Source organism: Nanorana parkeri, unplaced genomic scaffold (genome assembly GCF_000935625.1).
Source record: "Nanorana parkeri isolate BGI_ZX_2015 unplaced genomic scaffold, ASM93562v1 scaffold1012, whole genome shotgun sequence".
Taxonomy (NCBI): domain Eukaryota; kingdom Metazoa; phylum Chordata; class Amphibia; order Anura; family Dicroglossidae; genus Nanorana; species Nanorana parkeri.
In genome coordinates this window covers 274,789-287,853 of record NW_017307280.1, presented here as the reverse complement: position 1 = coordinate 287,853, position 13,065 = coordinate 274,789, and the positions used below count along the sequence as shown (strand labels likewise).

Below are 13,065 nucleotides of genomic sequence, written 5' to 3'. Positions count from 1 at the left end.
GCACTGATAATTCAAGATGCTGTTCTTAATTATTATTATTTATTGCAAACATAAATCCTTGACAAGGCTCCCTTAACAAAACAGGTTTTTCTCTGCAAATATTACAATTTAATTGAAATCATATTTAAAAATCCTTTTTCTACCACTCCATTGTGAAATAATGCAGATTACTCTTTCAGTTTTCATAATTTGCTTCACTAAGTATATGATATTCCCAGACCTTCATGCATCTTTAAATGGCCCTGCATGTATTTCAAAAAGTGCGCTGGGGTATGTCCCTGGTGGAATATGCTCCCTCCTACATTATGTCTATGGAGGGTGCCTTGGTTGTTACTCTAGCCTGGACTTCAAGCATGACTTCCTCTCCATCTTCTTTACATGCGGAGTGGGGGGATTATTAGTTTACAGAAAGAAGATAACATTGTTTTATGCTTCCATCTCACAAGAAGTGACAAGGACATTGCATTTCCGGCAAGATCAACCCCATCCAAGTATCTACTCAGTTTGGGACCCGACATATGTTTCTTTTACTGTTATTATCCGTGGTATATGTATTTTTTTCATTGTATACAAAGTTGGAATTGACTAGACTTCTGACAATTGTTCTTGAAAGTCATAGAAACAATTTAAAATTGAATTATCCTTGCAATATGTTTTCATTAACTAATGCTGTAATCTTGTATTTTAGATTCTCATTGCGAGCATAATGTGCATCTACAACAAAGATGACTGGATCACACTATCACAAATGGCTGAGGTAAATTAACCCCATCAAATTTCAATATGCCAATCAGGTTTTGCAGCTTGCATCAGTTATTTAATAGCAAGTAGCATACATATTTTGGATGCATAGTCTGTGATCTATAGGTCTAGATACCAAAATGTTTACAGTCCATGTGTTATTAGAGAAAACATTTGTTTCAGTCAGTTGTATTTGGAACCACATTAAAAGTTAAAATCTAAAATAAGTTAAAGCCCTGCCTAACAGCAAACACCCCAAGATGCCTGTTGGGGAACAGCTTTTTACTTGCTAACAGTGCCATAAGCATACTTCTTAGGGGGAAATCGTTTTTAGACATAACAGCAGTTTGTGACAGCTGAGACAACCTGATTTGTCTTGAGGTAGACATAGAAGCTTTTACACACATAGGGAGATCTGATGGAAAGTTATATGTTATCATCATGGAAATCATGATTTAAGAGCAAAGCAGTGGGTCATCTGTTATATTCAGTTAAATCAAATTTGGGTAGAAGAGGCCATGTATGTCTCTTCTCTCAAAAGACGCCTTCCTCTTTCTGCTGGAATTTCTGTGTACATGCTCAGAGAAGTGTACACTCTGTAGGATGCCAGTAATGGAGTCGTCTTCTGAGATACTGTAACTCCAGAACACATACACAGGAGTGACTTCTTCAGTAGCTGCCCAATGGTTAAAAAATAAAGACGCTAGGTGTGAAAGAATTGCTGGAGAATATGGCAGAGGCGAGCAGGGGCAATAGAGTGGTGAGGAAAGGGCACAGAGCTGGAGGAGGACAAACTATATGAGAAATTATAATGCCCAGCAGACATGTACAGTGTAAGCGCATGCGCCTTCGGACTTCTCTTAGGAGTGTACACAAAACTGTATTTTAAAGCAGCAAGCAAGCATTGACACCTTATGAACAGAAGTAATCATATCCAATAGGCTCACGAGGTAATACAAAAATGACACAGGTCCTAAAAATAAAATAAAAAAAATGGCTTAAAGAGGAACTCTGGGATATGAATGATTAACCCTTGCAGTGGGGCCACCCCAAAATGCAAGGGTCAAATGCCTATTTTGCCTAGGGAACTAAAATAACAAAGCAAAGATAAGCCTGAAGTTCTTCTTGAAGCATTACAACTGAAGTTTTACATTTTGAGTTCACATAGACTTTGCGTGTTTGAGGGTTGTACTGGATAGTACAGGTGACTATCCAAATATGTAAAGCTTTTGTTTTTATTTCTGTAATATAATCTGTCCCTGGAAATGTATTTAATTTTAACCTTAAAGTACAACAAATAAGAAAAAAAAGAACAATTTAAATGTAAAACCTGTAATGTAATATAATTACTAATTTCTATAGTACACCATCTTAAAAAATGTTTTTGTTTTCCTTCCTTTAAAACATTTAAGGTTCTATAAATGAATCTTTTATACTTTCACATTAGCTAAGTATAACAGCCTGCTAATTGGTTTTGCTTCACAAAGTGTTTAATGTATCTAACTACATATTGCTTATTTTATATTTTCTCCTTGCAATGTAAACTACTAAAGGAAGAGGAAAAAACACACTTTGGGGATTTAGGGGGATGAAATTAAACATGATCAGTAATTGGCTTTCTGATCTTCAGGACTAGGTCCATTTTATACCTGTATTTACCTAATTGACCATGAAATCTTTTGTAAAATCTATGCTTGACAAGAGCTTTGCTACTTTAAGCAGTCTATGATAAATGGCTTTATTATGTTGTGTTCTCCCTTTTAGAAAGCTGCAATGCTTAGTGTTCTTTTCATCTTTAATGGATGCCAATTTGCAAAAAGGGAGCCTTGGACGGTGGCTTGATGTAGATTTACAATTCAATGTGCTGTATTATATACCATGTTAAAAACGACAGTCATGTGTAAAATGTAGTTTATCCTACCCGTGTTTCATTTAACAAGCAGAACAAGGCTGAAGAGCCATCTCTGCTATGGATGTGACAGTATATATATTGGTTTATAGTTTCCATCTTATGTGTCAATTTACCTTTAATATAAGGCCTCTGTTACACACCAAAGCAATTTAGAGCAGGCCTGCCTTGCACCAAAGTGGTCAATTGTGCATTATTGATTAAACAATAATTCTCAAAGTAAAGTGCCACGTTAGGCAGGGGTCAAGAGCTGAAAGCATAGCAGGGGCATTAAGTAGTAGTTTAGGCGACTTACAAAATGGATTGCATATATTAGGTCTACGTCTCATTTGGCAGCCATTTCTCAAACTGTTTTGTATAGCCGTATGTGTGCTCTGTGAATTATGCAGTATGTTCTTTGCTAATTCACAGGGGATAACTTTGGTCTTAATTGCTGAGTGATGATCTTTTATAATGTAAAATGATAAACTAGACCCACTATTAAATAATGGAAGTAGAGCAGTCTGTTCTGTAGTTTAAAAGGATCCACCTGTGAGATACACTTAAAGTAGTATAAACCTTAGATGGAAAAAGCATGTTTCCTTTTAGCAGCACAGTACAATAAATTATTAGTTTCTTTATACTTATTTTGCCCCAAAGACTCACGTTTTCTTTCCTCTACTATCCTCATGCCTCCTTGCAGCACTTCCCTCAAAATTTGGACAGAGGGAATGCTCTGCACATATTCAAGTGACCTATGCATGACCTTCCATGATTCCTTGCAGCTCACTCCTTTGTGCATATGTACCTTTATGTATTTTCTGCTTGCTGGTTGGTTTGGTGGTGCCATTGCGTGTCAGTGCACAGTGCTTGCCAGGGAGCGATGGAGCCACCTTCCAGGGGGAAATTAACTGGATGTAATTTTTGATCAATGGTTGTCCTGGAAAAGGACACTAGAAGGGAAATTTAAAAAAAACAAGGACTTAAGGGGTATACAAATAAGATGTTGACTTTTACAGGGATGGTTTAATATTATTTTAAGACTTTTTGGTCCATAATAGGTGAAAGGCAGAGGTCTCAGAGTTGAGATTTAACAAGTTTTAATATTTAAATTAAGTGATAAAGAGCCAAAATACATGGATATATTCACAAAGGATAAACTGCCAGGTGACACCCTTATTACCTGGTTGAGAGTTATAACTTTCTGAGATTTCTTTTAATTTTGCACAGCTGCTTATTTGGGTTCAATTAGATAGATGCAAAAGTAACACAGTTTGTCATCTGCCTGATGCACTGTGGCAGGGGTGTCTGTATCTTAAAGTGCAAACAAAGAATATTTTTAACAAATTGCACAGGTAAGGTTTTTTTTTTTTTAGCAGAAGAGACTGTGCAGATCTCTTCTGTCAAAAATGGTCCTACCTGCTTGTCAGCATGTTTTTTTTGTGCACTGAGCCACGCATACGCAGCCCAGTGCACAGACCTGGCATGCCAAGATGAAGTAACTGATATGTGCGGGAGTTACATCATGCCAGCCTTGCCAATCAAGGGGCAGAAGACCGTGAGGAGATTGCAGCACTGGCAATGGAAGGGAGAATGGAGGGGTTGCAAGGTTTGCAAAGTAGATCAGCCATAATGTGCTTATATGCTGTGCATACTAACACATTATGGCAAACACCCCATGCAAGATTTTTTTATATAACAACTTCTGCTTTAAGAGGGACTGAACAGACTTACAAATCCTTTGACAGGTAAACCATTGACAGTGGTATGTATTTAGGGCAGTTAACTTTATTTTATTAAGTGTTTTTTGAATCTGTATATTTTTCCCTTTTTCTGTGTTTAGTCATTATTTTTGTACTGTCCATTTTAATGTTTTTCTTTTCTTATATGCTTTTTCTTTTTATTAAAATAATGCATAAATATTGAGGCTTTATGAGAGGCTGCTTTTTGGCACAAGAACAGGTCCAGAATAGTTTAATAGAGTGAGTGCAATGATAATAAGTATCAGCAGCAGTGGAGGGTGGGTTATTCAGTGAACCTGCTATTTTTCCCTGAATGGACAAAGTTCTCTTCAAGTTAAATCAAGATTATAAAAATTTGTATTTGACCATTTTAATATTACTCTTTTGCATGCCTGCTCACATTGCTGAACAGTTAAAGTGCCTCAAAATCTAAATCCAAGAACAAAAATTTAATATATTGCAGCTTGCCAGTCCTTTGATGTGGTTGTTGCATTAAGTAAATCTTAAGCAGTGTAGGGTGACAATGCTAAATAACAGTACAGGGAGTGAGTGTAGACATCCTTGGACAGTAAGTGTGTTACTGGCAGAATCAACACCTGAAAATAAAGGATAAAGAGCCCAGAAATCAAAAGAAAACTATCTCTTGTTTATGTGTTCTTATTTTTTTATTTAAAAAAAGTAAAACAAAACTTATAAAGCCTCCAAATACTGAACCTGATTAAAAATGTGAATATTAAATTTTCTGACTTTTAAATAGAATAAATATTATACATTTGTTTACACAGTAAGTAACTTTCCCTACTGAAGAACAGAAAATGTCAGAGAATGTTACCTGACATGGTGAATGTGAAAACCTGACAAATATGCGTTTTAAACCCAGCAAAGGTTTTCTATGTTAATGTGCAACAAATTTGTTTATAAATACACGTGTTAGTGTTCTCCTGCAATACAACACATAGTCTGCTTGTCTTTCAGCAAACGGAATATAATCATCTCACCGTTCTCAGGTTGTCCCATTCAGTCACAGTGTCCCAGTCCCAGGACTTTATTGTATGTCTCCTCAATATCGCTCAGTAGCTTTTCCTCAGCTCCAAGCAGTTTACCACATATCTTTGTGATTCCAACACACACCCATTGTGTGCCTGGCTATCTCAGCCTTCCAAATACTCCAGCCTCCCTGACTGTTCCTTGTGTGACTCCACCACACCACCTGGCTTGGCCATCATGTGCCTCCAGCACACACACCAACAACTCCATTGAGCTCTGGCCCAATCTCTTAATAAGGCTGCTCTCAGCCACCTGATCAGCCCAGACTGGTCATTGGCAAAGTCCAGATCCCAGGACTGGAGATTTCATCCTACCCAGAGCTACAGATCCCAGCCACCATTTGGAAAACCCAGAAGAAACTGAAAAACAAGCTTTTTCCTTATAAAACTTTTTACATTCTGGACCCTCTCAGCCCCCTCCGGCTGAGAGTCCTGTGTGCCAAATTTGCCAAACTACACCGTGACATTGCCATGCACAGCCACAAGAGGTAGAATAAGCTGTTGAAACAACATGTCTTTTATTTTACTATCTTTCACTCTTTACCACCAACCTTCCATGTGGTCAGTCATGCCCCAACCAGTCAGAGATTGCTCAAGCTCTTGAGATTGCCTGCAGAACATACGAAAGGGAGAGAGTGTAATTCTCAAATTTTGTGAAAATTAGTGTCATTCCTGAAGGGCTCCAGGATGCACTAGTGGGGTAAATGGTAAAAACAATACATATTACATGACAAGTTATTTTGTCTGGTCTGCTGCCTACTGATCCCAACAATTGGCCAGTGATGTCATATTGAGAATGTGTATCTGGGATACAGACAAATATTGTCAAAACTTTGGTTATTATTTGAAAAATTTTTATCTTATGTGTGCATCACTTAGCTGTAGTTCCTCAAATTATCTCTAAATTCATGCTGACACTGTCCTTTCTTCTGAAGGGTGGCAACTTTTGTTCCCCATGGTCCCTGTGTGTGTTGTAAAGCAGTCACTGCTCCAAGCTAGCTCCTGCAATGGACTACATCTCAATACAAATTTGTGAGCTAAACTTGAGACTGTAGTGAATCACATGCATTAAACCTAAACACCAGTCAGATATCTAAATACACACCTGAAATTTATTACTTGCCAAAGTATCCACAACTCTGTTAGCCTTGTAATGTAGACACTTTTGACCAACAGTTTACCAAGCCCACTGACCTCCCTTTTCTCTGCTACATTTAAACAGTAAAACTTGGATGAGGGCCCACCCTCAGTTTGCTACCTGGGAAATGAAGACACACAGGGTCATCACTCATGCTGTGCTCTTCACCCACCAGCAAGTTAGCATTGTTAAATTGGCAGCACTGCAGTAAAGCTTGATTGGCTAGTAGTAATGCCACTATTTTTCCCAGTCTGAATGTTACTTTCCAGCAAATTGCAAATTGCAAAATTGCAAATTGCAGATTATAATATAAATACAAAATACTTACACTAGCTTTATTTAAAAAAGTCATTATTTGAAATAATATCTACATTAATTGAACTGCTTTTTTAAAAACATTATTTAACCTGTAAATGTTAAAGTAATTAGATTAGTATAAGCAATATTATCAATGCCTGCTCATTAATTAAAAAAAAACATTGTATCTCTCTATAGCTTGCAATTATTCATACACAAGGCAGCTATATTTGTTGACTGTATAGGCACACTCGGCTGCTTTGCTGATCCTCGTATCTGACTGCTTGTCTACCAGAGCTAATCAGGTGTGCTGCTTGAGTATGTGTTGACAAGGAACATACTGATAGGAGGATAGAGTAGTGTACAGAAATGGATGACTTTACCAGTCTGCTGCTGCTCTTTCACTTTTCTATTAGAAGACTGGGGGTGGAGGGAGGGCACCAGTGTATTCCTTAGCAGTAAGTAGTGTCATATACATCCTTTGGCAGGTAAAAGAGTATCATATGTATGCTGCATATCAATCAGGGCCCATCTTGTCTTGATTTGTATTGCACCTTTAATGTCTTCTTTATATTGTAAAGAGCTGTACAAACTGTTGGCGCTATATGAATAATGTTTGAAAATAATAACAACAACTAGGTACTTGGCATTCTCTGATTGTGATACTAGGCATTCACTGATTGTCATGGTGTCATGAAATTACCACCCCTCATTCAATAAGAGAATGCCTAGTATTCATTCATAAAAATACTATTTTTTTTCTGAATGGCCAGTGTGCCGAGCGAGCAGCACTGTGTTTTCACAGGAGAGGGAAAGTCGCACAGCACCTGCAGCAGAACCGGGAGGATTGCAGTAAAAGCACTATAGTAGCTGAGGTTATAGTTAGAGTTCAACTTTAACTAGATTGAGGAAAGGAAAGTTAGCTTTAAAGGGTGGGCACCTTTATGCTAAACAAAAGTTAGTACATACTATGCATATGTTGAGGGGCATGCAACTCATTCAGGGAAGCCATTGCAGCCTAATTTCCCCCATGATTTTACCTCTGGTTACCTAAAAGCCACCAATCACATCCATTCATATCATATACATAAGGCAGAAATACTAAATCCTCCAATGCTATTAATGGTGAGCCGTTTTGTAGGCTATAACCTTCATGTAGTTATTTGCTCCAGTATTATTTGTATTATGTGAAAGACAAAGGAACAGTGTGGAGTAATCCTCCCTCCATGTGGTACTAATCCTCACTCCATGGGATCGTGCTTATGTTCTGCATGCGGTTTCAGCTGTGTGAGGCCACATGTTGTTCTTTGAAGATGTCTTTCTTATTATGTGCCTGTGATCAGCACAGGGCAGGTAATTCTTTTTCATTCCCAAGCATGCCCTATTCAAAGACATAGCAGGTCAATATTTATAAGCTGCTCAAAAGACTTGGTGACTACAGGTTAATGAAAGGGATACTATTATTTATATTAAGAAATTATATGCAATTTCATATTTGCAAAGCAATAACATCTTTACTTTAAATGTGGTTTATTAAATGTTTGTGTTTTATCTTCTTAAAGATGAATTCCTCTAAGCATCATTTGGAAATAAACTAATCACATAACATAAACACTGTAAAATTTGAGAAAACAGATCATTCTATTAAAAAATCACTTAGATTTTCTTGCTAAAGTAATCCTTAACATTAAGAAATGTTAAAAAGTAAGTTACCTTTTTTTCAATCTTTGAGAAAGTGAACTTACCCTTTAATTGTGCATAAGCACCTGGAGGAATGTAATTTTTGTTTGGAATTCCTCCTAAAAACAGCAGAGCACTTCCTAACGCACTGCTGAATCTGAGTGCTAGTCTCATGAGATTTGGAGTGAGATTGGTTGAAGTCACTACTGTCCTGCTTACTTTTCTCCTTGCTGGAGGCTCTAACATGAAGAAGCAAAGCCTCTCATCTACCAAGATGGCCACTTCCACACAAAGACACATTTCAAAACAAAGAATGGTAAATCAATAATGAGGAACAGATCAGCTGCAGGAAGACCACTGGCAATACTGGTGACTAGCTGCAGTCACTGTTCAGGTATTCTGTCAACAGCAGGCTCTGGCTGTCCGAATACAATAGATGGCCGGAGGGATTCCTCCATCCACACTCTTTAGCATGAATGGGGGAATTGAATGATTTCCCATGTTCAGTCCACAGGGCTGAATAAGAAAAATCTTAATGTGTATGGCTTGCTAAAGAGAAACTCGACATAAAAAAATACATTTAATTTTTGGTGAGAATGGTGAGATACTCCATAAGGGTTAGTTACATCTAGGGTTGCACAGATACCAAGTACAGTACTCAGTACAAGTACGAGTACATGTAACAATACTTTTGAGCTCCAAGACTACACTAGAGAAAAATTCAAAAATTAGGAGGCAGCTGTCATTTGTAAGGAGCACACGGAGCTCCTGGGATTTGTACATCTCTGTTTTAATGTACGATTTTGTTTTTATAAATATAAAGGGATGCACAGATACCAGTTTTGTGAGTACGAGTACTGGTACTTGCCGAGTACTTACAAGTACGAGTACTGATACATTTTTGTTTATTGTCATGTGACAGTTTTTCTAAAACAATACAGACTAATGATTTCAGGACAGTGGTGGAGTGCCAGAGCCAGGTCCCAGCTGCAACCGCTGCAACCCTGGTAGTTCTCATGAAAATGCCAAGTATCTGCACTGGTACTCGAAAAGTATCTGTGCATCCCTAGACTTCTAAAGTTATGCAAACACTGCACTTTTCCTTATTTGAACACAGAAAGTCCACCAGGTGATTATAGTAAACCCAGACCCTCCCATTCAGTAATCAGTTTGGAAAGGACATGCTGCAATAATACTAATATTTCTTCAGAACAGAAACGGGTAGGACTCTGAAATGGTAAAATCTGACAGAATTTCTTATCTTCATCAATTATATTAAAAATCAACAAAATCATGTTGGCTAGAGTTGATTTATAAGTGACTGTGAACTAAACTCCCACTCATCACTCTCAATACCCTCTTACATAATGTTTGTTTGTATCCTTGTAGAGGTCTCACTGTCTGTACTGCACGTTAGCATGACAATAGAATAAAAATGACACATCCAAAAGAAGAATCTTGCATCTAAGTTTATTTCATTTATATTGCTTTTTTTGTTTCCTTATAATACTGAAGCACTAATTATTTTCCATTTCTTCAATTTCAGGCTTCAGGAGCAGATGCCCTAGAGTTGAACCTTTCTTGTCCTCATGGAATGGGGGAAAGAGGCATGGGTCTTGCTTGTGGACAGGTGAGAGCATTTTTTCAGGTTGATTAAAAAGTTACTTGGAGGACCATTTGGTGCTGATTGGTTGGTTAGCACTCCAGCAGCACTGAATCTGTTTTTGTAATGCCTACAAATACCAGGTCCATGTCAGAGATATGGTCACATGATTGTACATTGGAGGAAATTATATAAGTACATGTATTTGCTACTTTGAGAATGCATATTGTATAATAGCTTGCTTTGGTAGGAATCATCAGAAAAATCAATCCGTGAGTGGCCCTATACCCTCAAAAAAGTCAATGTTTAGAATGACTTTTGGCGAGGGAAATGTTGGAAAATTTTCAGGTGAACAGTGCATGCAGCCAAGCAGTTGCAAGCACTGTTAAAGTATTCTGTCAGTGGTGGGCTCTGCTGTCAGAAAACAAATGACACAGGGGGAGATTTGAACACTGTTTAGTGGATGGAGGAATCTGGCTGAATGAAAAAAATATATCAATGTGTACCCAGCTTAAGACGCAAAGTGCCTTAGCATGTCAGATTGAGAAGCACATCAGCTGCAGGCAAAAGGAAGCTTGCTTTCAAGTGCTTTTAAGGAAAATTGACCTCTTCTGAGATGCTTTTATTATGTGTTGATGGTGGGTTCCCAATGCTTCAGCTATATGTTTTACATGCATTCACCCTGGATTCTAATTGACTTTCATTGAGGAAAAGTAGATCAAATGCAGCAAATAGATCATATTGCATTAATTTAAAAAAAGCAAAGCAGTCCATGACAAAGCAACTATAGATGAAAGCTGACACTGCTCCATACCAGACAATACAAATTTAAACATAGCACTGCCGACCTCTCAAATAAGCATGTCAGGAGTGAAACACAAGCAAGCTTTAAGATTTCTCAAGAACAAGAATATTCTTCTCCAATGGGTATAATAAACGTCCCCCTTCATGCAGTGGTGTATTTAGGTTTTGTGCTGCCCTAGGCAAGACTACACTCGGGAACCCCCCTAATCTAAATTTGCCCCGCCCCTTCCTGTTTAAGACATTTTGCGTAACCTGTCAGTCACTGGATAGAGCACGCATGCTGTATCCAGCTTCTAACAGGTTGTGTTTATAGCGTAGCAGGGAATCCGGGGTCACAGGCAGGCTGGAAAGCATCTCTTGTGGGCTCTACAGGGTCACAACCTGAGATGCTGCAGAGCTCACCATCGACCAGCAGAACCAACCTGAGACCCCACAAAGTCCTCCATAGATCGTGCAGACCCCACCACAGACCCTGCACAGCCCACCATAGATCCTGCACAGCCCACCTGAGACCCTGCACCAAAGATCCCACACAGCCCACCATAGACCCTGCATAGTGCATAGTTCTGGCACAAAGAAAACAACATATCAGCAAAGTTTTTTATTTTTTAATTTGTAACTAAATCCAGTTTGTATAGTCATATCTTGTGTTTACTATGCTGCTTATTGGGTGCAATCAAGAATTATAACTCAATGTAGCCTTAACAGGATTCTATAGGAAAAAAAATCTCATCCTTACAAGATGCATATTAAAACCTATTTGTATTAAATAGGATCTATTAAATCCTAATCATTGAATTGCCTAAATTATTAGATTTACTTTTGTGTCAAAATAAGTTTCAGTAAGCTTGCACTTATCAAATTTTCTAGTACTTTTTTTGATGGTAAATGGTATTACAACAAATAGTTTTCAAAGCAACAAAGCAGAATCAGTTTATTTAAAATATATTTTTTATTTGATTATTTGCAAAATAGTCTACCAAATGCTTGAACTCTTAAATTTTGTTAAAATTTTGTGTTAAGACAAGTAGTGTTCCCTAGATGTATGTGTCTTGGGCAAACATGATAGTGGCCCCTCATGTTGTAGAGGGTGTGGATTACCAAGGAAACATGTGGGTCCCGAGGTTACACAGGTTGAGAACCACTGCTTTAAAGGTACCCCTCAAGGAATGGTTAATTGTACTAATTGGGGTACCAGATTGCAGCCTTCACAAACACCTGTGCAGATGGCAGCTGACCAGGGATAAAACCAGAGCATGGTACACAGTTGACAGGCAACATCAGTAATGGAGACAGCCAAAGGTCAGGGCAGGCAGTAAACAAGCGTGGTCAAATATCAACTGAAGTCAGTAACTGTAGAAACAGGTATTCAAGAGCTAACACAGAGGCTAGGGAATGATTCTATTGCTCAGGCAATGGGTGTTGGGCTGAGAACAGATAAATAGTGAGGTTGATTGACAGGCTGGGCTTTGACTTGCTGTGTAGCTGCTATATCAACTAGCAGGTGAAATCCAGTGATGCCCTTGCCTCTCAGTCCTGGAACAAAGCAGGCTGTGGAAAGGTAGGAGACCACATTTTTTTGACATGAGAAAGAGGGACACCTTACAGCACAATGTATTTAGGTAATGGACACACCCCTGCCATGCCCCCAGTTATGCAGACCATTAAGAAATGATATGCCAAAAAAATTTGGTTTAAAAAGAATTGTTTGTTTTTCACCATTACTTTTCCTTTATATGGGCATTTCAAGAGATAAGAGTGCAGAATAACACTTTTGATAGTTAAACAGAATCTTTTCCTAGATATCTTTGCATCAGACCAAAAAGAGGAACACTTGAGGGATTTGGTTCCAGCTTTGCTGCTGATCTATAACAGTATGAAAATTCAGGCCAATTTTTCCAAATGTTTTTCCCGGAGAAGATGTTACCTTTTACAGAAATAACATATGTGCTAAGGTCCCTCCCCCTTGCCTTGGCTCAAGATAGAATGCTGCAGAGAGGAGCACCACCTCATTATGTGGCTCTACTCTGCAGAATATAAGTTCCACCCACCACTAGAGAAAGAGGGCAAAGAGGATCTGTGATATCTCTGGACAGCTGAAGACACCTTTAAAAAAGGTATGTTTA

At 38.2% G+C, this 13,065-nt stretch overlaps 1 protein-coding gene across 1 annotated transcript in view; it reads left to right on the top strand.

Moving 5' to 3' along the window:
- Positions 1-13,065, top strand: part of DPYD (dihydropyrimidine dehydrogenase) — a 582,181-nt gene that overhangs the window by 333,474 nt on the left and 235,642 nt on the right. Inside the window, exons 12-13 of the mRNA XM_018567128.1 lie at positions 689-757; positions 10,079-10,162. Of these exons, the coding sequence (XP_018422630.1) occupies positions 689-757; positions 10,079-10,162 (153 nt within the window). The remainder of the gene's footprint in view (positions 1-688; positions 758-10,078; positions 10,163-13,065) is intronic.